The following is a 25,328-nucleotide window of genomic DNA, read 5'->3' as shown; positions in this document are numbered from 1 at the left end:
AGAGTTTCATGCCAGCCAGGAGAGATCCCGTCTCAAAAACAAAAACTAAACCAAACAAAAAACTCATTAAAGGTAAGATATCTAAAACAGCTGGCCGGTGGTGGCTCATGTCTTTGGTCCCAGCACTTGGGAGGCAGAGGTAGGTGGGTCTCAGAGAGTTTGAGGCTATTCTTGTCTACAGAGTGAGTTCCAGGACAGCCTCCAAAGCTACACAGAGAAACCCCCCTGCCTGGTGGTGGTGGGGGGAAGACATGGACTGGATGGGACGGGATGACTATTTAAGAAAATGGACAGAAAGGTCTGAATAGAAACATTATCATATAGATGTCAAATAAGTATGTGGAAAATGCTGAGCTGGGCATTATGCTTGTGTACAGTGTTATAATCCCAGAACTCTGGAGGCTAAGGCAGAAAATTTGCTGCCTGTCTCTGCCTCCCAAATGCTTGGACTAAAGGTGTATGCCACCACTGCCTGGCCTGTTGGTTTATTATACTATTTTTTTAAAAAAAAAATATGGAGTCTCTTTATGTAGACGAGATAGATTGGCCTTCCGTGACCTCCTAAATTTTGGGTTAAAGGCAGAAAGGCCACCACATGGGGCAAGATTCCTATTTATTAATGTTAGGACAAAATGAAGAGAGTGGGCATGTTGATAGTTTTATTACCAGCCCAGTTAACCAGCAGTTAAAGTTTGGTGATAGATTAGGGATCATGTGTCTTTTGGGGTAGTATCTGAGGTTTGATTATCCAGTCCAGAACCTATATGGGTAATCTAAAACAGCTGCTATTACAGCTGATATAAGATAACACTTCCTACTCTTAAAAAACAAAACCTAAGGACCTACAATTTTAAAGGTTATAAGAAACTATTTCAAACATTTGTTTCCTTAAAAAGTTCCCTTTGTGCTAGCACAGGATCACAGTATACTAATATATTCATCTATGTAACCCAAGGTTAGTCTTCAGAGACTGTAGGAGGAGCTCCTTACCTGTGCAGGGAGGCTGGCTTGGCCTCTGGTAATAGTCTCTGTTATACTAGACCCCTAACAGTGGCCTCTGCTGGGATATCAGTGAATGGTTGGCTTCTCCCCACTTCTCCCTCCCTCCTGATCCCTTTTCTTTCTCCCTGTCTCAGGTCGATGAGCCTGGTCTCAAACTTGATATGCAGCCAAACTCCTGATCCTCCTGCTTCTACCTCCCAAGTACCGGGACTATAGGTGTTTGCTCCTATACTCTGCAGGTGTATTTGTTCTTAGTGGTGTAAAGTCTGTCAGAACTTAGAAGGTACACGAATTTGGAAGGGACCTTGACGCCAGCCCAGTCTAAATAATGAGACCCTATATTAAAAACAAACAAAATAAACTAATCCTGAACAAATCAGGATTTTTTCTTTTTCTTTTTTTGAGACAGGGTCTCACTATGTAGCTCTGACTGCCCTAGAATTCACTGTGTGCATCAGGCTAGCTTGGAACTTACAGAGATCTACTTGTCTCTGACTTCTGAGTGCTGGCACTAAAGTTATGTGCTACTACGCCTAGCCAAATCAGGGAAATTTATACAGAAACCAATTGGTTTTCTAAAGAACAAACACAGACTGGAAAAAGGAGCAGGAGTCTTTCATTGAACAAAGAACCTTAGGAGATGGCAAATACCTAACTGTAACCTCAATATAGACCTTTTGGAATAGTTAAGTCTCCTAAGTGGTTTTGTTTTTAAGAACATTGATTTAATGTGTATTTTTCTGAGTATATGTATGTACCACATGTATGCAGTAGTAGCCCATGGAGGTCAGTAGGTATTAACCATCCTGAAACTGGAGTTGGGGGTGGTTGTGAGCTGTTGTGTGTGCTCTTAAGAATGTAAGAGCAATGACCACTTTTACTGACTGCTAAACTATCTAGCTTCTCCTAAGCAGAGAGGTGTGCTCCAACACCCGAGTGGGCACTCATACGCACGCACGCACACAGATTCTTTCTCTAAATACAAAAACATTTTAAGTTTTTTGTTGTTGTTGTTCTTGAAGAGCTTTTTGTATTCCTGTGTGCATTGTGTATGTGGAAATGTTCATGCATATATGTGCACATGTGGGTGGAGGACAGAAGTTTCGATTGTATTACTTTATTGCTATCTATCTTACATACCGAGGCAGGGCCTCTCATTTAACCTAGAGCATGCTGATTCAGCTAGTGTAAGTACACAGTTTACTCCAGGGATCCCTTTTCTGCCTTACATGCACTGGGATTATACAGGTGGCATTTACATGGGTACTGGGGACCCAAACTCTGGTCCTGACACATGTGTGGCAAACATTTTACTTGATGAGTGATCTCACAAGCCCCAAATTATTATTATTATTTATTTTATTTTATTTTTGGTTTTTTGAGACAGGGTTTTTTAACAGGAGCTTTGGAGCCTATCCTGGCACTTGCTCTGGAAACCAGGCTGGCCTCGAACTCACAGAGATCTGCCTGCCTCTGCCTCCCGAGTGCAGGGACTAAAGGTGTATACCACCACCGCCCAGCTGCCCCAAATTATTTTTTAATTACACATTTGAAAGTAAAAAGCATTATTTGTGAAAAAATGTTTTCTTTTTCTTTTTTTAGTTTTTTTGAGGCAGCGTTTCTCTGTGTATCCCTGGCTGTCTGGAACTCTCTCTGTAGACCAGGTTGGCCTCAAACTCATTGAGATCCGCCTGCCTCTGCCTCTCAAATGCTGGGATTAAAGGTGTGCACCACCACTTCCTAGCCTGCTAATGGAATTTTGTATAGTTAGGATATGGTTGCAATATAAATACAGAGTAGACCAGGTACCATGGAGCCCGAGTCAGAATGATGTGATTTTACCTGATGTATGTAATATAAAGCAAACATTTGACAGAATTGTGCTCCTTGCTTGAGACATTACAAGTTTGTGTTTAGGAGAAAGATGGAATGAATTTAGTTGTTTAGGTGGATTTTTATCCTTAACAACTTGAATGTTTAGTTATATTATATATGAATAAACTTAGGTAAATTATTTGTCTCCTCCTGACTTCTGTTCCTCTTCCAACCCACTTGCCCACCTCTCATTCCCCAGCTCAATTATGAGTTTGTTTGGGGAAAACCTAACTTTTACTTGAATTTTGGCATTCTAGTACTGAGTCTGAAGCAAATACTACAGTGAGTACAAAACTTGTATTAGTATTTCATTTGGCTAAAGCTACTATTTCTCTGCATTTGGTTAACATAGTTCCATTGTGAAGTTTGAAAGATAACTTTGATTTGAGGCTCTCTATGTGAGTCACTGTTTTTTCAAATTTGTGTCAGATTTTCTGCTTAGGCTCCTATTGAATGAGAGTCAGGAGGAGGAGAGCCAGGCAATTTACTCTGACTCTGCCGCTCTATAAATTGCCTAGAAGGAACCATAACAAGCACCACAGCTTTGGTGGTTTAAATAAATAATTTTCCTCTCAGTTCTCAATGCTACAATTCAAAAATCTAAGATGTGAGCAGGGTTGTTTCTTCGTGACGCTTTCTGACTTTTTTTTTTTTTTTTTTTTTGGCATGCTGTGTTCACCTATGTATATTGCTCTGTGTTGTCTCTCCCTCACTCTCTTTTCTCGAGACAGGGGCTCTCTGTACAGCTTTGGCTGTCTTGGAACTTGATCTGTAGACCAGGCCTCAGTTCACAGGGATCCCTTTGTTTCTGCCTCTTGAGTGCTGATATTAAAGGCGTGTGCCACCACCACAGGGCCTTTTTTCCTTTTTTCTCCTCTCTCTTTTTTTTTGTCCTCATTTTTTTGCTGTTCAGGTTAGATTAGAACCCTAAAGCTAAATATTATATTCTGAGATACTGGGATTTAGGCCTTTGATAAATGTAGTGGGAAGGGTAGTTCAAACCAAAACATCAACAAAGACACACTGTTTAAAGTTTGACCAAAAGAAATATTTTTTGTTTGTTATTTATTTGATTTTCCTTCTTTCCTCCCCCTCTCTTGCCTTCCCTCCCTCATTTGGAGAAAGTCTCATGTAGCCTAGGCTAGCTTCAAATTCACAATGTAGCAGAAGGATGACCTTTATGCCTCCACCTTCCAAGTGCAGAGATTACACAAATACATCACTGTGCCCAGCTATTTTTATTTTTGTGGTGCTAGGGAATGAACCCAGGGAATTCTCAAATAATCTCAATCTCTTTCTCTCTCCTTTCCCACTACTAAGTAATTTAATGGGTTGTCTGTCTGAAAGCTGTAGCTTGTAAGATATATTGTAAAGCTTGCTCATGGTAACTGTATGGTGAGATGTTTTGTTTTTGCTTAATTTCATGTTAGACTTTTAAATTTATTTCATTGATGAATTGTGTGTGGGGCTGGGTCCATGCTTGCTGTGTTATGTGGGTGGGTACCAGAGGATAACATGTCAGTAGTTGTCCTTTCCTTTACACCATATGGCTCCCGGGAAATCATCAGACATGGTGGCAAGTTCTTTTAACCCCTGAGCTGTCTTCCTGGGCCTCTGTCTTAGAAATAACGTTAGGTGTCACAAAAGAGGAGACCACTCCTCCAGTTAAAGTGTCTCAACAGGCAGACTGTATTTCTGAGCAGCGGATGTGCTGTTTAGAAAACCAAAGGAGCTAGCACACTGGGGCAGGGAGGTGGTGACTTTCCCTATTGATAGGGTTCAGCCTCACAGTTTTTCTTGATTTAAAAGAATCAGAGGAAAGAAAAGGAAAGACATCACATAGTGGAAAGTTACCGAGTTCTAAGACCACAGCAGGACCTTTAAAGCACAAGCAAAAGTTGTACCTAGTGGGGGGGGTACTAGGTAAAACATTTGCATAAAAGTTGTACAAGGTGGGGAGAAAAGTTTTGCATTCCTTATAGTTAACAAAAGTTTTACAGCATTTGACAGAAACAAGTAATATTTAATGTTTCTTACATGAAGGCTGAATTTTGTTTTGAAATTAGTCATTAACCACCTCCACCCCCTTTTTAAGACAGGTTTCTCTGTGTAGCCTTTGCTATCCTGGATCTCACAGAGATCCACCTGCCTCTGCCTCCCCAGTGCTGGAAATAAAGGTGTGTGCCACCCCTGTGTGGACTTTTTTTTTTTCATTATTCCAGAGTTTTGGTTTCTTGAACATGAGTAGTACTTTGGCCATTTAGAAATCAAAAAACAGCTGGGCGTTGGTGGCGCTCGACTTTAGTCCCAGCACTTGGGAGGCAGAGGCAGGCGGATCTCTGTGAGTTTGAGGCCAGCCTGGTCTATAGAGAAAGTGCCAGGATAGGCTCCAAAGCTACACAGAGAAACCCTGCCTTAAAAAACAAAAACAAACAAAAAAACCAAGAAGACCATTCTCAGAACACTCACTTGATTTTGTTTTATGTATTTTCCTGAGACAGAGTCTCACTGACCATATTGTTGGCTGTCCTGGGGCTCACTGTCCTTAGCTCCCCCCCTTTTATTTTTTTACATTTTCCAAGTTTGCTTTTAACTCACCAAGTAGCCAGGGGTGGTTTTGAGCTTCTCAGAGTTTTATGTTTATCCTTAGTGCTAGGATTACAGGTATTTGCTGTCAGCCTGGGTTTATGTAGTGATAGGGATAGAACAAGCACTCTACCAGCCCTTGCTGAACAAATTTTACTCAACAACTTGCCTTTTCTTTTTGTGAATTGGACCTTAGTCATTCGTGCATCAGTCTTGGGTCTTGGTTAGTGCTCTATCCAGTTGAAGCCTCTACCTTCAACAGTCACCAACTTTTTGTTATTGTTTCATTTGATACCTATTTGAATTTTTTCCTTACATTTCCCATTTTTAGTTGATGTATATGTCACACATCATTAAGGTCACCTGGAGGCAGGGGCATTTCAAGACAGGGTTTCTCTGTTTAGTCCTGGCTGTCCTAGAACTCCTTCTATAGACCAAGATGAGCGCAAACTCAGAGATCTTCCTGCCTCTGCCTCCTGAGTGCTGGGATTAAAGGCAAGCATCACCAGTGCTCCGCTTTTAAATCCACTTAAAGTGCACCTTTCCTCTCATTTAGCACATTCAGGGTTGTATAGATGCCTCCTCTTCCTAGTTCTAACCTTTTCTTGTCCTTGAAGGAAAGACCATTCTTAGGAAGTAGTCTTCCTGGACTCTTGTAACCTGTAATTGAGAGGCTTTATCTCTATGAAGCATATTCTGGGTTTTTCATTTAAAAAGACTCATAACATGTGGCCTTTTGTTTTTGACTGCTTTTCTTTGACACACTTCCCACAGTATACATGTTATAATTAGTATATATATATTTTTTTTGTTGAAATTCATTCCAGTAAAATTAGAAAATTTATAACAAAAGTTAGAATTTTCAGCTGGGTGGTGGTGGCACACATCTCTAATCCCAGCACTTGGAAGGCAGATGCAGGCAGATCTCTGTGAGTTGAGACCAGCCTGGTCTATAGAACGAGTTTCAGGACAGCCTCCAAAGCTACAGAGAAACCCTGTTTCTTTCCAGCCTAGTCCCACAGCTCTTAGTCCCAAATAAACACACAAAGGCTTCTATTAATTATAAACTGTTTGGCCAATGACTAAGGCTTCTTAGTAGCTGTCTCTCTTAATTACTAACCCATTTCTATTAAACTGTGTGTTGCCATGAGGCTTACCCGTAAATGCTCAGGTTGGTGGCTACATGGCATCTCTCTCCCCGCCTTTCCTTTTCCTAGAATTTTCCTTGTCTTGTAGCCTTCATCAACCAATAAGAGAAATATATATTCACAGCATACGGAAGGACCTCCCCCATAAAAACAAAACGACAACAACAACAAAATTAGAACTTTCTAAGTATGCTTTTTTGGGGGCTTGGGCCTGCACCTCAGTGTTATAACATGTGAGATGCTAGACTCAATCCCTAGTACCATACTCTATTCCCTAAACTTAAGAGTTTTTATTTTTTATTCTTTTTTGATTTTACTTAAAAATACTTCATTTATTTTTGTGGTGTGTGTGCGTGTATGTGTGTGTATGTGCATGCATCCATGTATGTATGTATAAAAGTATACATGCACATGGCTTTCCAAATGAGGATCTATGGAAGTTGGGAGTGTAAGGTTGGGTCAGCCCTCCTTCCATGTGAGTCTTGGGAATCAAACTCGTGATGGCAGGCTTCTCAGCAAGTCCCTTTAACTGTTGGGCCATCTTGCCAGCTCAAAATATGCCCCATCCCTCCGTTTTCTCTGTGTAATCCTGGCTATACTGGAACTCTCTGTAGAACAGGCTGACCTGGAACTTAGAGATCTGCCTGCTTCTGCCTTCCCTGCCTGCTTCTGCTGGCATTTAAAGCATGTACTGCCACCACCACCTGTCCCAGAATACTTTTAAAAATGGTATTGGGCACACAGCTCAACATTTGGGAGGCAGAGAGTGGAGGATTCTGAGTTTAGAACTAGACTGTGTTATGTAATGAGACCATGTCTCAAAACAAATTTAGAAAAAAAATTAGGCCTTTAGAAAAATTGGCCTAGATATCTGGATTGGAGCTTTTAAATCTCATAGCTGAGATGTAGCTGTGTTTGTGAGGTGTTTGAGTAAGCTGATTCCTCACCAGCCTCTAAGCGCTTTTTGTACACAGTAATTATACACAACTCTAATAGTTGGGGTGTTTCTCATCTCATTATAAACTAACATGCTGGGGCTGTCGATCAAGAATTGCTTCCTAGTAGTAGAAGAACACATTAAATACTTGCTTTGTTGTCCTATTTATTTTGGTGTGTGTGTGTATTTTTGTCCTCGACATCACTACCACTCCTCTTTTGCATCATTGCTGTCACACTTGCAGGGGCAGAATGAAGTAGTACCAAAACCATTTCCCCCCCCTCTCTCTCTCTCTCTCTCTCTCTCTCTCCTCCTCTCTCTCTCCCTCCCCTCCCTCTCCCTCCCCCTCTCTCTTCCTCTCTCCCCTCCTCATTTTTTGAGACAGGGTTTCTCTGTGTAGCTTTGTAGACCAGGCTGGCCTTGAACTCACAGAGATCCGCCTGCCTCTGTCACCCAAGAGCGCTGTGACTAAAGGTGTGCGTCACCATCAACTGACCTTCTCTTTTCTTTTTCTTCTTATTCTCATGTATTACAATCCAGCTGCTGTTTTTCCTCTCTCCTCTTCCAGTCCTTGCCTGCCACATCCCCTCTCTCCCAGACTCTCTCCTCCTCTCTTCCCTTCACAAAAAGGCAGACCTCTCAGGGGCATCAACCAAACACAGAATGTCAAGTTATAATAATGTCAAGTTATAATAAATCTAGGCACATCCCCTCATTAGGCTGGATGGCAACCAAATATGAGGGAAAGGGTCGCAAAAGAGAAGTAGCCTCGCTCCCACGGTTAAGAGTCCCACAGGAACACCAAGATACACAACCTAGGCCAGACCCATATAGGCTCCCTGACGGTTTCTGCATTCAGTCTTTGTGAGCTTCCATGAGCCCTGGTCAGTTGACTCTGTGGGCCATTTTCTTGTTGTGTCTTAACCCTTCTGGCTCCTGTAGTCCTTCCTCACAACCTTCTGCAGGATTCCCTAAGTTTCACCTAATGTTTGGCTGGGTCTCTGTATCTGCTCCCAAAACAGTTGCTGAATGAAACCTCACCAATGATGCCAGGACCATTTTTACCTGAAGAATATCGTATTTTTTAAAAAGTTTAGAAAAAAACCAAATGTAAGAACAGGCTGGGCGTTGGTGGCGCACGCCTTTAATTCCAGCACTTGGGAGGCAGAGGCAGGAGGATCTCCGTGAGTTCGAGGCCAGCCTGGTCTCCAGAGTGAGTGCCAGCATAGGCTCCAAAGCTACCCAGAGAAACCCTGTCTCGAAAAACCAAAAAAAGAAAAAGAAAAAAGAAACATAGTGAAATAAAAACAATAGTGGCCAGGTGGTGCTAGCACATGCCTTCAATCCCAACACTTGGGAGGCAGAGGCAGAGGCAGAGGCAGGTGAATCTAAGTGAGTTCAAGGCCAGCCTTGTCTACAGAATGAGTGTCAGGACAGGCTCCAAAGTTACACAGAGAAAACCCTGTCTTGGGGAAAAAATAACTAGGCCAGTGATGGTACATGCCTTTAATCCCAGCACTCAGGAGGCAGAGCCAGTCGGATCTCTGGGAGATCAAGGCCATCCTGGTCTTCGGAGCTAGTTCCAGGACAGCCAAAGCTGCACAGAGAAACCATCTCTAAAATCCAAAAACAAACAAATAAATAGCATTTTAAAAACTATTCACTTAAATTTAGCTTGGGACTGGAGATGGCTCATCAGTTAAGAGCACTGGCTACTCTTCCAGAGGACCCAGGTTTATTTTCAGCATGTACATGGCATCGCACATCCATCTGTAACTCCAGTTCGAAGAATCTGATGCCCTCTTCTGGCCTTTTCAGACATATTCTTGTAGGCAAAACACCCATACACATTTTTAAAAAGTTTAAAAATGTTTTCAGGTTAAAAAGAAATATGCTTTTAGGCACTGTTGTCATGCTGACATGTGTACTGAAAATACTTCCTCTTCTATTCTAGTGACCTAGTAGGAATACATCACCATGGCTACAGAAATTGGCTCTCCTCCACGATTTTTCCATATGCCAAGGTTTCAACACCAGGCACCCCGACAACTATTTTATAAGCGACCCGATTTTGCACAGCAGCAAGCAATGCAGCAACTTACCTTCGATGGAAAACGAATGAGAAAAGCTGTAAACCGAAAAACCATAGACTATAATCCTTCTGTAATTAAGTATTTGGAGGTAAGTCCAATCAATGTACTTTGTCCAAAGTGTTTTGTTTTTTTTTTGTTTGTTTGTTTTGTTTTTCTTTTTTAAACTAAAGGGTGGTATTACTGGTATTTCTTGAATTAGTGGAATGGATAAGCATTTTAGATGTAGAGTTCATTAGTCATCTTCTGAAAATGACCCACTATGTATGTGAACTAGTAACTGACTACCAATAGTAATATTTCTGAGACACTGGCACTGAGAACGTCCCTTGCCCCACTTCTGAGTTTCCAAGGGTAAGAATTTTAATCTGGAGGAGGAGATCCATATTTAACTTGAAGATTGAATCTCTACTACACTCATGGAATACAGTGATATGCTGAAAGTGCTTTCAGCTCTGTTTCTCTACTTTTGAGTTCTTGAGGTACTTGTGTTAGCCTGTTCAATGTTACTATTCCATCCATTTAGCTTAGATTGCCTTTTTTTTTTTTTTTTAACCTTAGTTCGGTGGTTAAAGGCCTATTTACACATTGAACTAATTACTAATTAGTGTATTACAGGCACATGGCAAAATGTGTCAGAGGTAAGGACAGATTTAGACTTTAGGTTTTCCTCTTTTTTTTTTTTTTTTTTTTTTAAAGACAGGATCTTATGTAGCACAGGCTGGTTTTGGATTCCCTGCATCCCCCAAGTACTGAGATTAAACCATGTGATAATACACTGATTGACTTAGAGTTTCTTGGGAATTTCATTTGGGAAACTAGAGTATTGAGCTAGAATTTGGAAAGAATAAAAAAGAAAGCCAAAAGAGAGATACAAGAAACTGTTTTATACTAATGGTTTTGGCAGAAGAATGGTTGCCATTCTGTCTTCACCTCCCCCACCAACTTTTATGTGTGTGATTATTTTGCTTGCATGTATGTATGTATGTCTGGTGTGTGTATGCCTGTTACCCATATAGGGAAGAGGAGGATGTTACATCCTCCAGAACTGGAGTTAACAAGCTGTGAGCCATGGCCAGGCATTGGTGGCGAATGCCTTTAATCCCAGCGCTCAGGAGGCAGAGGCAGAGGCAGAGGCAGAGGCAGAGGCAGAGGCAGATGGATCTCTTGAGTTCAAGGCCAGCCTGGTCTCCAGAGAGAGTGCCAGGATGGGCACTCTCTGTGCCAAGATACACAGAGAAACCCTGTCTTGAAAAACCAACCAACCAACCAACTAACCAACCAACCAACCAACCAACCAACCAACCAACCAACCAACCAACCAACCAACCAACCAAATAAATAAATAAATAAATAAATAAATAAATAAATGAATGAATGAATGAATGAATGAATGAATGAATAAATGAATAAATAAATACAAGCTGTGAGCCATTTGGATACTTCTGAAAGAACAGAATGTGCTCTTAACCACTGAGCCATCTCTCCAGGACCCTCCCTCACTTCCATTTATCAGGATGAAAAATGAGTGAGGATGTGCTGGGGATCAGAAGAACTGGGTGAGTAGAGAAAGGGCTACGTGAGTAAAATTGTAAGCTGGGACAGCAGAAAAGGGAACATCTTAGACACTGCCATCACTCTTATCTGTGTTTGAGAAAATAACCTGCTGTGTTGTACCTTTTATCCTAGTGCCGTGGAAGCAACAACTCTGAGTTCCAAGCCACACTGCTGTATATACAGGGGGTTGCAGACTAGCCAGGGCTATACAGTGAGAACCTGTCTTTAAAAAAACAAAAATAAAATTCAAAACACACATGAATCCTGTTACATTTGTGGGCTGGAGAGGTGTCTCAGTGGTTAAGAGCACAGGCTGCTCTTCTAGAGGACCTGGGTTTGATCCTCAGTATGAACATGGTGACCCATAACCATTTGTAATTCCAGTTTTAGAGTATCTCATGCTCTTCTGACCTCTATGGGCAACAAGCATGCATATGTTGCTTGGTACCCACATACATATACATGCAGGCAATTATCTGTATACACATATGAAAAATATGCATTAGAATTCATTATTAATTAAATTTTATATGAAGGCCACAAGACCATATACTCATTAGTTAATTTGTTTTAAACAGAATAGGATATGGCAGAGAGACCAGAGAGATATGCGGGCCATTCAGCCGGATGCAGGTTATTATAATGATGTAAGTATAAATTCTATCACACTAGCTCCTTTTTTGGTCATGTAAACCTCAAAGCATGTGAATTCACGGTTAAGGTTGTTTTTTCTCCTTACATTTTTATAGTTAACATATTTCCAAAAGTATAATGTAGTATGTCTGTATTTACCTTGATTTAATTTTTTCTCAACTTAAATATTCCTTTAAATTTAATGATGAATAAACTTTGGAGGCAAAAGCAATGTCGAAAGATTGAACAGCCTCAATTCTTTTAATAGAAAAATTGATTTTTAAATTTGGGTTTTGCAAACATGCTTTGCTGTATTGACCTTGAGAAGAAATTTAAAAAATCTGATACTTAAACAGACGTTGAAATTAAGTCCCAGATTAATACTGATGGGGTTTAACTTTTTATGTTACTTTTCTTTTAATTAATGTAGAATACTTTAATCTCCTAAAAGTTTTGGAAAGTTATCCTGAAATTTTCTTTAGATGTTGAAATAGTTATCTTGCTATGTGTTGAAATAGTTAATCTTGCTATGTACCTCATTTCTTCCCTGTGAGTTATCAGGTATTATAAAAACCTAATGTTCTGTTTTTTCTTTTTCCTTTTTAATAGCTGGTCCCACCTATAGGGATGTTGAATAATCCTATGAATGCAGTAACAACAAAATTTGTTAGGACATCAACAAACAAAGTAAAATGCCCAGTATTTGTTGTGAGGGTAAGTATTCTGTTAGATTTTTTTTTTGAAAAATTAATGTTTAGTTTTATAAATGTATTTGACAAGGTTGGGCCAGGTGGCACATGTCTTTAATCCTAGAAGCAGGAGGATCTCTGTTAGTTCAAGACCAGCCTGGTGTACGTAGCTCCAGGATAACCAGAAGTACATAGAGAGACCTTGACTCAAACAAACAAAAAAGTATTTTACAAAATAAAAATTAAATATTATTGGATGTATACATAAGAAAATATTTAGTTTGTTATTAGCACTTTTACTTTGGAATGCACTGTTTTATTCATTTTGTCCAAGTTCTTTGAATTATTTTTCATCATGTAGAATTCTGAAATATGTAGCATATTCATACTGCAGCAGGTCATTGAATAGAGATGGCTTTGTTGCTGTTGGAAAAACAGCATCCCAAGATGAATGAAAAACTGTTGGGTGTTGATAGGAAATGATGTTTTGGGAGAGCTGAAAAACATAACAGATACATCATACTTAACAGCTCTGTGAAGGTGCCTAGTAGTTTCTTTGGATTTATAAAATACAATTTTATTTAGTCGATGGTGGCATTTGCCTTTAATCACAGCACTCGTGAGGTAGAGGCAGGCAGATCTCTCTTGAGTTCAAGGCCATTGTGATCTACAGAGAAAGTTCCAGGACAGGCTCCAAAGCTACACAGAAAAACCCTGTCTAGGAAGAACAACAGCAGCACACACACACACACACACACAGAGTTTTATAATCAGAATTATATTCGCATTGCTTAATGTTTAGAAGGGTTTTTTCAGTAAAACGGTTCTTTTCCATATTGACCAGACATTCAGTTCATATTCCTACAGATGGCTAATGTAATTATTTCTTTTTGTTTTATTTCCTTTCTCTTTCTATCCTGTTTAATTTTTCTTACTCTCTCTTTTTTTTTTTTTTTTTTTTTTTTTTGGCTTTAGTTTTCTGAGGCATGGATTCTCTGTGTATTCCTGACTGTCCTGAAACTCGTTCTGTATACCAGGCTGGCATCAAACTCAGAGATCTTCCTGCCTTTGCCTACAGAGTGCTGGGATTAAAAGCTGGAACCACTACCACCTGGCTTGATTTCATGTTAAATGATGTGTATAAATGCATATCTGTGCATGTTAGTAGAGGGGTTTTTGGAGGCTAGAAGATAGCATCCAATTCTTTGGAGCTGGAGTTAACAGGTTAGGAACTACCTTATGTTGATGCTGGCAACTGAACTCAGGCCTCTGTAAAATCAGTATAGTCTCTTAACTGTTAAGCCATCTATCTTTTCAGCTGCCTTGTTTTTCATTTCATTTTATTTATTTTTTTAAAGATTTTTATTTATTTATTATGTATACAACATTCTGCTTCCATGTGTATCTGCATACCAGAAGAGGGCACCAGATCTCATAACAGATGGTTGTGAGCCACCATGTGGTTGCTGGGAATTGAACTCAGGACCTCTGGAAGAGCAGTCAGTGCTCTTAACCTCTGAGCCATCTCTCCAGCCCTCATTTTATTTTTTAACTGAATTATTATTGTGTGTGTATGTAGGGGTTCTCCCTTGTGTATGTGTGGAAGGCAGGATCACCCATGGAATTGCATCTCTTCGTTGACATTTATGTGGGTTCCAGGCATTGGGCTTAGGCTGTCAGGATTCTCTGGAGCTGGAGGTGACAGGTGGTTGTAAGCTGTCTGATGTTGGTGTTGGGAACCAAGTGCTGGTCCTCTGGAAGAATTGCAAACACTTTGAGCTGTTGAGTTATTCTCCAGCCCTTTATCGTTTTGTAGTACAGAAAACCTTTTTGAAATGAAGCTGGCATATCCCATATTTTTATTTTCTCCCCTTATTTCTAGGGATAGAACCTAGGGCCTTGCATATGCTCTGAATTACACCCTTCGCCCCCTTACTCCTTAAGAAAAAAAAAAAACCAAAACAATAATAAACCCCCTGCTGGTCTTGAACTCATCTTGTATTGTAACCCAGGCTGCCCTAAAACTCTTGGTCCCCCTTCACCTTCTCCATGTGGTGGAGTTTCCTTCTTTGGAGATCAAGGTATTAGATCTTGGGGAAAATTTGTGTGCTAGATTTGAAAGTTATTAAGAAATATTGTATTTACAGTTTGGTTTACTACAGAATTGATAGGGTTGGAATCATAGCAGATAGCAAAATCTAAGAAGATAGGAGTACCTTATTTAGAATCATTAAAACGATTTATTGATAAAGCAATGAAGGGCCAAGTGGTCACACTTATTTGTATCATTTTCCAAATAAACTTCATTTTATTTTATTATTATTTTTTTGTTTTGTTTTTTGAGACAGGGTTTTTCTGTGTAGCTTTTGAGTCTGTCCTGAAACTTGCTCCAGCCTGGCCTTGAACTCACAGAGATCCGCCTGCCTCTGCCTCTCTAGTACTGGAATTAAAGGCGTGTGCCACTACCACCTCTAGTAATTTTATTTATTTATCTTATTTAGGGTCTCATGTAGCTACAGATGATCTTGAACTTCTGCATCCTGCCTCTGCCCCCTAAGTGCTGTGTTAGACCTCTGTCACATAGCTAACTTTGTTTTTTGAGGTGATGTCTTACCGTGTATCTGAGGCTTTCCTCAAACTAGTGATCCTTGTCCATCCAGCTGTTAAGTGCTTTGTAATGTATATACCACCACATTGATTATTTTCTCTCTATATATATGTCAAACAGCAATTGAAAGATTCCTTGTTTTTCATTCAGTCATTTGAACTTTTCTGGTGACTGTCCACTTAATTTATATTAGTCTACTATGTTGTCTAGGTCAAAGTGAAGTCTTTATATATTATGATTTAACTTGATTTTTAAGTACATAGGGATATTCATAATATATTTCTTTTTAAATTTAGCTAATGAGCCAGAGTGTTAGTGTTTTTCTTGCACAGTGTGATCCAAGTTCTTTTCTGACAATATACTTGCTTATAAAGATACATTAACTATAAAACTTAGTGTTGTCTACTTTATTTTGATTATTTAATATTTTATGAATAAATATTTTGGGGGACTGGAGAGATACTCAGCAATTAAGAACAGCTACTGCTCTTCCAGAGGACTTGAGTTCAGTTCCCTGCACCCACATTCTGCAGCTGGACAACTGCCTGTAACTCTAGCTCAAGAGGATATGATACCCTCTTCAGACCTCCATGTTCTCCTGCACACAGTGTGTCTGTCTGTCTGTCTGTCTGTCTGTCTGTCTGTCTGTCTTCTGTCTGTCTCTGTCTCTCTCTCTGTCTCTCTGTCTCTCTGTCTCTCTGTCTCTCTCTCTCTCTCTCTCTCTCTCTCTCACACACACACACACACACACACACACACACACACACACACACACACCCATAAACAGGCAAACAAAAATACCTTTGAAAATATTTCTTAAATTACTTAAGTTGCAAGGCTTGTACTTATGTATAACCTGTCGTCCTTTTCCTCCTCCAGTGGACTCCAGAAGGAAGACGGTTGGTCACTGGAGCTTCTAGTGGAGAGTTCACCTTGTGGAATGGGCTGACTTTCAACTTTGAAACTATATTGCAGGTAACAGTAACCATCAAATGGTAGCTCATCTAAGAACTTGAGTGTACATCATTGCCATTGTAAAACTTAACAATTGGACAGTTTACTGCTCTGAGTTGATATAGGTTCCTATCAGCCTCAGCCATATATTCTCTTAAAGAAAAATTAAAAAAATGTTTTTTGTTTTCACAGGCTCATGATAGCCCTGTGAGGGCCATGACTTGGTCACATAATGACATGTGGATGTTGACAGCAGATCATGGAGGATATGTGAAATATTGGCAATCCAACATGAACAACGTCAAGATGTTCCAGGCACATAAGGAGGCGATTAGAGAGGCCAGGTTTATACACAATATACCATTTTCTGTAGTCCCTATTGTCATGGTTAAATTACTCTCTAAGTGTATTATGGGTGCAGAGATGCATGGGCACTCTCAGATTCTGGGAAACTTTCTGCACCTTATGAACATGATATTTCTCTTTGTTTTCACACACTCACCATTTTGCTGGCACCTTTCTGAAGTAGTTTTGTCCTGGTATCAGCCTTTGCAATATGTTAGAGATGTATTGTCTGCCACATTTTGCACTGGTTTTCTCTTTTCATTTATGGTTAATAATGTGTATACGTTATTCCTTTTTATTATCTACTGTGTAAGACAAGAATATTCCAAATAAAGAATTCAGTCTTTAATTATACAACTGAATAAAATCTAAAGCCTACAGAAATCACCTTCAGAGTCCACACAAAAGTCAAGGAAAAAAAAAAAAAGGCTTAAGTGAAGACCTGGTTGGCTTGGTTCTGCCACGACTTCAAAAAGAAAGTATAGGACTAAAAACCTCACAGATAACTCTCTGGACGTGGCAAATATTAACGGAGTAATGAATGGGTTCTTCATGCTTTGCAGCTGTAAGCAGACCTTTGTCAAAGAAGACTCTAGGACTTTTCCTCTGATTCACTGTTGATAACATGACTTATGCAAATGTATGAGTGGAGTTAAAACATTTTCAGTGAGTTGTATGTTTTTACATAATAGTGAGAAATGTATAGTAAAACTGGGGGAAAGAGTTTCAAAAAGAAGCCTGAAGAATTGCTGCAGCCTCAGAATAAAGCTAAGCAGCATTCTTTTAAGGTTGTGCCATCCACATGTGGGAAGAGGTTGACTATAGAAACACCATTGGCAGTCACTTGTTTCTACTTTCAGAATCCACAGAACTTGTTGCATATACATGTTTCTGCTTTATAGACTTGGCCTCAGTGTCCGTGCTCATAATTTTTTTTTCACTGTTAGTCATTCAGAAGTTCAAGGGAGTTTATACAGTTCATCGAAAATCTTGATGTTTTTCACACCCAGGAAGAAAACTGGCTCCCTCTTGTGTAGCAGAGTCATTGGCTTTAAAAAAAAAAAATCTGATGTATATTTTAAGTTTTGCTCCAAAGGTACAACATTCATGGGATTGCTTTACACCTGGAAGAAGGCCTGCAGTTTTCATAAGCCTTTTAAATAAGTGAGAAACATGGTATATAAGGATATTGAGCAGTCAGTCTTCATAGCCTGCTTAAAACAGTTTTAGCCTATCATTTTTGAAGTTTAAGTGTCTGAGGCAGAAACTGATGCTCATGTTTTGAGCAGTATTACTCTGTGGCTTAAGCGATTATATGCAGACATATTAAGAGTAGAATACATACAGTTTCACTGTTAAGGTAGTTCCTCATGTTTTGTTGATACAGGAAATAGACTAAAAGGAGCACAGGTAATGAATGATAGGACTAGCAGTGCACTGAGAAGTTCTCTCAATATTGATTGAAAACTGAAAAGAAAAAACCCTATTCTTTTGAAGTCTTGATGAGATGCATATGTTAGCTGACTACATTCTCTTTAAGGGCTTCTTCACTGGATACTTCCTTCTCCTGTTTATAATGCAGCACAGTGTTTTTATTTTTCCCCTGTCTGAGAAGCATGGATGATCTGTTAAATGCTGACCTCTTTCCCCTGCTGTGTGTCTTCATGTAACAGTTTCTCACCCACGGATAATAAATTTGCTACATGCTCTGATGACGGCACTGTTAGAATCTGGGATTTTCTTCGTTGCCATGAGGAAAGAATTCTCCGAGGTATGTGTACTAACAGTACTGATTGAAATATTTAAATAGGGAAGGCATTTGTGGTTAAATCTTCACAATACACAATACTGGCTTGTATCTCCATTAAAGTATTTTCACCATCTCTGTCAAGGAAACATAGCTGTTCTCTAGTTTGCATTCATTTTATAAATTTTCACTAATAGTAACTTCACTATCTGTGAATTCTTTGAGCTCTAAATTAAAATATAAGCTCTCCCTTTTCTCCATCACTTCTTATCTTTGTGTATCCTTTAGGGAAGTACTCTTTCCTGACATAGACATTTCAAAATAATAGACAACTCACATACTCTGACAGCTCTTAACCGATAAAACAGAGTTATTAGTAGCTCTGGTTACTGATACTTATTTACCCTCTTTTTAAGGAAAGGTCATCATTTTGAAGCTTAATCTGGCCTGGAATTTACAGTCCTTAGTCCTTGTCTCAGACTTCTAATTCTGTGAGTGCAGTTGTGCTTATTTGCAACTGACTTACTTGGAATTTGTAGATTATTTCACTTTGTATAGTGGGGCTGTTAACACCCTTTATTCGCTATGTTTTATATATCCTTAGTGCATACATTACAGTATAACCATTTGTACTTCTAAGTACTTGGTTTTTTTTTCACTAGGAATGTAGTGTTTTCAAGTGTTAGTTTAAACCTGCACTAGTTTTTGCTCCATGCCCTTGATTCCAGAATGTCTCAGAAGTAACACCATGTGAAAGGGAGATTCAGGGTTGGGGAATGGGTACCAGAGATAACATTTGTCAGGACATTACGATTTAGAGATTTCCCTTCATGTTAGAGACTCAGAAGTTAATTGTCTTGGTGGAACTGTAAATTTCTTTTAATTGGTAAGATACTTTATTGTGCCAGATGTAGTGTGCACACTCTGTAATCCTAGGAGAGGCAGGTAAATCTCTGTGAATTCCTCCTTAGTCTGGCCTAGATAGATAGTTCCAGACCATCACTATATTGTAAAACCCTTTCTCAGAATAAAGCAAACAAAACTAACCTTAAAAAAAGAATTAAAGACACATATTTCTAGCAATTATCATTGAATGTATTGCCACATAGGCTTGGATCCATGTGCAGTTGTGTATAACCATAGTTAATGTAGGGAACTTGTTGGTGCCTGTCAAAATTTGAGAGGCATATATATGTACTGTGAAGATCATAATACCATGCAACTTAAGAATCAGGTAGAGTCTGTGAAAGCTTAGTCTGAATTGTTTTATGGATGAGTAGTACCATGACCCAGAAGATTTAAGTGACACATTAAAACAAAAAACAGGTCCACTGTCATAACTAGAATCTTAACCACTTAACTTTTATCCTGGTAGTATACTTAAATTGGATCTTTCCTCACTATTCTTAGAAGTATTAGATGTTACATAGGTTAATGTTTTCTAGGCTTTGAAAAATCCTTAGTAATAAAGAAAAATTTTTATTTAAAATAATTCTGAGGGATTGCAGTGATTAATTTTATAGTATTTTGAAATGTGATAACAGAATTCTCATATAAGATTGCTCAACAATTTGTATTGAACCAAAATCTTTTATATGTTACATTTTTTTCACCTTACATACCAATGAAGAGCTAGCTATTCATTTCCAGTAATAAAAACAGCTCTAAATATACCTTGCAATGTCTCTAAAGTGTTATAAGTAGCAGTTGATATTTTTAGATTTGAGTTAAGGTGAACTTTTTTATTATTAATTTGAGTTCAGGTGAATTTAGCTAAAATGGATGCTATTAAATAGGCAATACAAACCCAAGTTCATTAATATCATCTTTACTAATTAAATGAGTGTTTTATTCTCTGTATGAGAACTGTCCATTTTAGACTTTATATGAGTGTTTCAAATATACACAAAAGTATGCTGGATGTCCTTGTACTTTTAGGATTTATGTTCTTGCTTGTGCATATGTATGTCATTTTCTTCCTTGTAAAAACATTTTTACTGCCAAATGGTCCTAACTTTTAAGTACCTCCATGAATATATGAGGCAAATGCGAACTAAATTAAACAGTCCAAATAGTTTTGAGAGCAAGTCTCACATAATCCATGAGATTTTATATTCTAGTTACCAATTTCTGTCATTCAGTGTTCTAAATTCTGTGAAACTAAGAGTATTTCTGTTCTACTTGATGGTTGGAGATCAGATTTACAATTATCTCTGGGAGAATGCAAAAATTGTTCAACAAAAATTAGCAGAAAGGATTTTGAAGGTGGCTTCTCATGGAGAACATTGGATCCCAAAGTCAAATTGGGACAGGATGAATGTTCCATCTTCTAAAACATCAGTTGCCCTGTGTTATAGTCACAGTCCACTCATACCTACCTGGCAGGCAAGCAGGCACACTCCTTTATCTTGTGGTTTGTGTCAGCATTCACTTTGAGAAGTTAGGTATTTAGAAAATGAAGAAAACACTATTTAAGGGGAGGTGATGATCATATAGTCTGAGGCTTAATCTTTTCTTCATCATCCCTGAAAATCAGAGGTTTACTCAGATTTTTTGTGATAAAGTACTTGTTATCTCATGTTTCCATGAGATATTTTTAGAGCATTCTTCCATTATGGTGGTAATTAGCTTTTTTATAACCTGGTCTTCCATTTGGGACATCAAAGGAAAAAAACCAAAAACATAGTGCATGGCTATAATCTCAACACTTGAGAGGTGGAGCACAGCCTGGGCTACGTAAGAAACTCAAAAAACAAAATAAAAAACCTCTTTATTCTGTTCTGTCTGACAAACAATTAAAAATAAAAAATAACAATCATGTCTTCTTTTTTCCCTCCAAGTATTTCAGCTTTAAGCACATAGTATTCTTCAGGAGCCACAATACCATTGCAAATACAAACTTTACAGTTGCTGTTTTTTATTATCATTTCTCAGCTTGTTCTTAAATCTTGATGTAAAATAAGTTATACAAGAAAAACATTATGTGTAAAATGGACATAGAGCAATTGTTGGGAAGGTTTGCTCTACAAAAGGATTGGTTGTTTTGATTCATAAAATTATGAAATTGAGTATAGCATAGAATTGAGGACATCTTGTAAATGTCCCTCATATACTGGAGTTTATACACATTTGTTGTTTTTCTGCAGTAAAGTGCTTAAAGTTTTGTAGGCAGGGTATTTTCACAAGCTTTTATCATCTTAAGAGCAGAGACCAGAGAATAAACTTAATAATACTGGTTAGAAATACTTTTATTGACACAGAAGAGAGAAGAAGACCTGCAACCCTGTCCTAAAAGCAAAACAAATCTTTTACTACTATGTTGAAAACATGTAATCATTAAGAATGCTAAAATACATTTTAATGAGAGGTATATACTTAAAAAAATTCAGTGCACTTGAAGTTTCACCTTCTGGATTTTAGTACTGATAGCTGACGCACTGATCAGACATAGTTTAAGTACTTAATTTAGCATCATCAGCAACCCTCTGGATTGAGAATTGAGTATTTCCCACTTTACAAATAGAGGACATGATTATTAGGAAGTTAAATAAACCTGGCAAAGATTGTAAGATTGTACATACAGTATAAGAAGTAGGGCTTGGATTTGAAGGTAGGCTGTTTGGCTTGAGTTTCTTTTACTACTATGTAGCTCAGGGAACAAGTTAGGCAAGTAACCCAACCACTGAGTTATATCCCTAATCTTTTATATTTTAAAAGAAATGTCATCATAGATTGTTTAACTGGGCTGTAGTCTTTGAAATCAAGATTTTGGGAGGGGTGGTGGGAGAGCCGGCAAAAGGAATTTCAGTTCAATACTTTTCTTAAAAACTGTCCATGTAAGTTACAGGTTTTTTTTTTTTTTTATGTACCACATATTGAACCACGAAAACAGTAAATCACATGGAATTGTTGAAACTGCAAATGGGCTACAAGGTATCTGCTAGATTATATAAATGTACAGAAAGGGATACCCTGCAGTAGGTTCAAGAGGCAATACCTCAGTTTCAGAATGAATCTGTTAGTCACCATGTGGTTGCTGGGAATTGAACTCAGGACCTCTAGGAAGAGCAGCTAGTTCTCTTAACCGCTAAGCCATCTTTCCAGCCCCGAAATGAATCTGTTTGTATGTGCTTGCTTAGCATGTACTAAGTCTCAGGATCATTCCCTAGTACTGCATAAAACTGAGATTGGTAGCTCGGACCTTCTAATCTTAGCAGTGGGCACGTGGAGATAGTGGGATCAGAACTCAAGGTCATCCTTTGCTACATAGCAGTTGAGAACAGTCTGGACATGGTGCAGCTCTGTCTCTAAAAGCAAAACAAAATCAAACCTGTTTTATTAAATTTGATTTTGGTTTGCTTTAAGAAAGGGTCTTACTATGCAGTCCAGGCTAATCTTGAATTCACTGTGTAGCATATGCTGGCCTAAAACACAAAATATTCTTCCCGACTTACCCTCTAAAGTGCTGGCTGTCTTTTCAAATACTAGCACTTGTGAGAAGAAATGAACTCACATATTTACCCCACAGCCTAAGACAAAGAACAGCATTCATACTATTTCTTTTTCTCCCTTCCTTCCTTCCTTCCTTCCTTCCTTCCTTCCTTCCTTCCTTCCTTCCTTCCTTCCTTCCTCCCTTCCCTCCCTCCCTCCCTCCCTCCCTCCTCCCTCCCTCCCTCCCTTCCTTAAGATAAGGTTTCTTTGTGTTGCCTTGGCTGTCCTGGTTGACTAGCTCTGTCAACCAGGATGGCTTCACAGAGATCTGCCTGCCTCTGCCTCCTGGTTGCTGGGTTTGATGGCATGTGCCACCACCACCCAATAGCATTCATGATAAGTTTCTATGTGTAGTTTTTCTTGACTGCTTTCAACTGTGATTTTTACTAAATAAGCTAAAGCCTCCACTACAAAGATCTTTTAGTTTGGTAGAAGGCTTTTAAACTATGTAAAGACATGTTTATATAGTCTTGGTATTCAAGGGGGAAAATGTGGTCTTCGTTGTGAATAATTTGCTTACTATCTATAATATTTTATATAGCATTGATAGAAGAAAGAGTTTTTTTGGGGGGAATGGTTTACAGTTTAGAGGGCTAGAGCCCATGACCATCATTGGGGGAGGCATGGCAGCAGCAGGCAACAAAGCCAAAAGGAATAGTTTTCGTCTTCTGAACAACTATCAAAACCTGCCCCCAGTGAGCACCTCCAACAGGGTCACAACTTCTAATCCTTCCCAAACAGTTCCACCAATTGTGAACCAAGGATCCAAACATGAACCCATAGCGACCATTCTCAAAAATAACACCACATTCCTTCCACTCCCTGGCCCTCATAGTCTTGCAAAAATGCATTTTGTTCAAAACCCAGGAATAATGACACATGGCTGTAATTCCAGCACTTGGGAGTCAAGAAGCAGGCTGATCTCTAGTTCAAGGCTAGTTTGTCTACATAGTGAGTTCCAGGATAGCCAGAGGTAGTACATAGTGAGACCTGCTTGAAAAAAAAAACAGACAAACTAAAAGCCAGGTGGTGATGGCACATACCTTTAATCCCAGCACTCCAGACAGAGGGAGGTGGATCTTTTGTGAGTTTGAGGCCAGCCTAGTCTACAAAGAGAGTTCCAGGGCAGTTAAACAGAGAAACTGTCTCACAACAATAAAACAAAACTAATTCAACTTCAAAAGTCCTTAGTCTTTCACAGTCTCATTACAGTTTAAAAGTCCATAGTTTCTTCTGAGACTCAAGGCAATCTTTTGTCACTTTCTATAAAGTCAAAAAGCAGGTACATACTTTCAACATACAGTGACACAAAAGGAAGAATAGGGGCATGATAGGCAGGAAATACTGGATCAGAGCAAGACAAACCCAGCAGGGCAGACTCCAAATCCTGTAGCTCTATGTCAAAGGGTTTAGGCAGTTCTGTTCTTCCAGCTTTGTTGTGAATCAAGATGTGGCTACCAGCCATTGTTTGAGTGCCATGTCTGCCTGCCTGCTGTCTCCTGTTATGTTTCCTGCCATGATGATTTTAGACTTACTTATCCTCTAAGATTGTAAGCCCCAAATAAGCGCTTCCTTCATTCAGTTGCCTTGGTCATGGTGTCTTATCACAGTGATGGAGAAGTAACTACAACACCAGAGTAACTTCTTCAGGTGGCAGAATGTGTGCTGGTTTTTAAATACTTCTGACATCTCATTTAATCAAACAACTAGGTTGTTTGTTTTTCTCCCTTAAAAAAGACTGGGTCCTTTAAACTCATGTATAAGAGGGAAAAGACAATATATAACTTTTGAAGTATATCATTGAAAGTAATTAGTCGTCTCAATACTTTATGCACACATTCATATTTTTACAGGAATCTTTTCTTTGAAGCTTTATTCTTTCCATCTTTACTTACCTTAAATGTTGTACATAAAATGAAAAATGGTTTGAAGACCAGTTTGGTTTTCTTGGGATAGTAGAGTTGCATGTTGTTATGATGTCTAGTGTTTTCTTTTACTCTTTCCCTTCCTTCCTTCCTTCCTTCCTTCCTTCCTTCCTTCCTTCTTTTTTTTATTTTTTTTAAAACTTTTTTTTTTGGTTTTTCGAGACAGGGTTTTTCTGTGGCTTTGGAGGCTATCCTGGATAGTAGCTCTTGTAGACCAGGCTGGTCTCGAACTTAACAGAGATCCACCTGCCTCTGCCTCCCAAGTGCTGGGATTAAAGGCGTGTGCGTTTAATCTTTTTTTTTCTCTCTCTTTTTTCCTTCCTTCCTTCCTTCCTTCCTTCCTTCCTTCCTTCCTTCCTTCCTTCCTTCCTCCCTCCCTCCCCCCTCTTTCTCTCTCACTCTCTTTCTTTCTTTCTTTCTTTCTTTCTTTCTTTCTTTCTTTCTTTCTTTCTTTCTTTCTGAGACAAGGTTTTTACTCTGGAACTCACTTTGTAGACCACGCTGATCTCAAACTCACAGAGATCCGCCTGCCTCCTGAGTGCTGGGATTAAAGGCATGTGCCACCACCACCACCCTGCTTCAGCCTTTACTATTTATCCCATGGTATCCTGGAAATCTTCATTGTCCTACCTTGGCCCCCAAGTGCAGGGATCACATTTGTGTATTATATATACCTAGCTTCTAGGGTTTGTTTTTTGTTTTGTTTTGTTTTGTTTTTAAACTGTTTAGCTTTTGTTGGCC

The 25,328-nt window shown here is 39.0% G+C and overlaps 1 protein-coding gene across 1 annotated transcript in view; it reads left to right on the top strand.

The window, feature by feature from the left end:
- The window catches only part of Wdr33 (WD repeat domain 33), a 95,753-nt gene that overhangs the window by 12,865 nt on the left and 57,560 nt on the right, over positions 1-25,328 (top strand). The window contains exons 2-7 of the mRNA XM_027400657.2: positions 9,503-9,729; positions 11,774-11,842; positions 12,438-12,542; positions 16,005-16,100; positions 16,272-16,423; positions 18,098-18,195. Coding sequence (XP_027256458.1) covers positions 9,526-9,729; positions 11,774-11,842; positions 12,438-12,542; positions 16,005-16,100; positions 16,272-16,423; positions 18,098-18,195 — 724 coding nt within the window. The 5' untranslated portion in view covers positions 9,503-9,525. The remainder of the gene's footprint in view (positions 1-9,502; positions 9,730-11,773; positions 11,843-12,437; positions 12,543-16,004; positions 16,101-16,271; positions 16,424-18,097; positions 18,196-25,328) is intronic.

Source organism: Cricetulus griseus, chromosome 2 (genome assembly GCF_003668045.3).
Source record: "Cricetulus griseus strain 17A/GY chromosome 2, alternate assembly CriGri-PICRH-1.0, whole genome shotgun sequence".
NCBI classification, from domain to species: Eukaryota; Metazoa; Chordata; class Mammalia; order Rodentia; family Cricetidae; genus Cricetulus; species Cricetulus griseus.
Note: the sequence above shows the minus strand (reverse complement) of the source record. Positions and strands in the feature narration are given on the sequence as shown.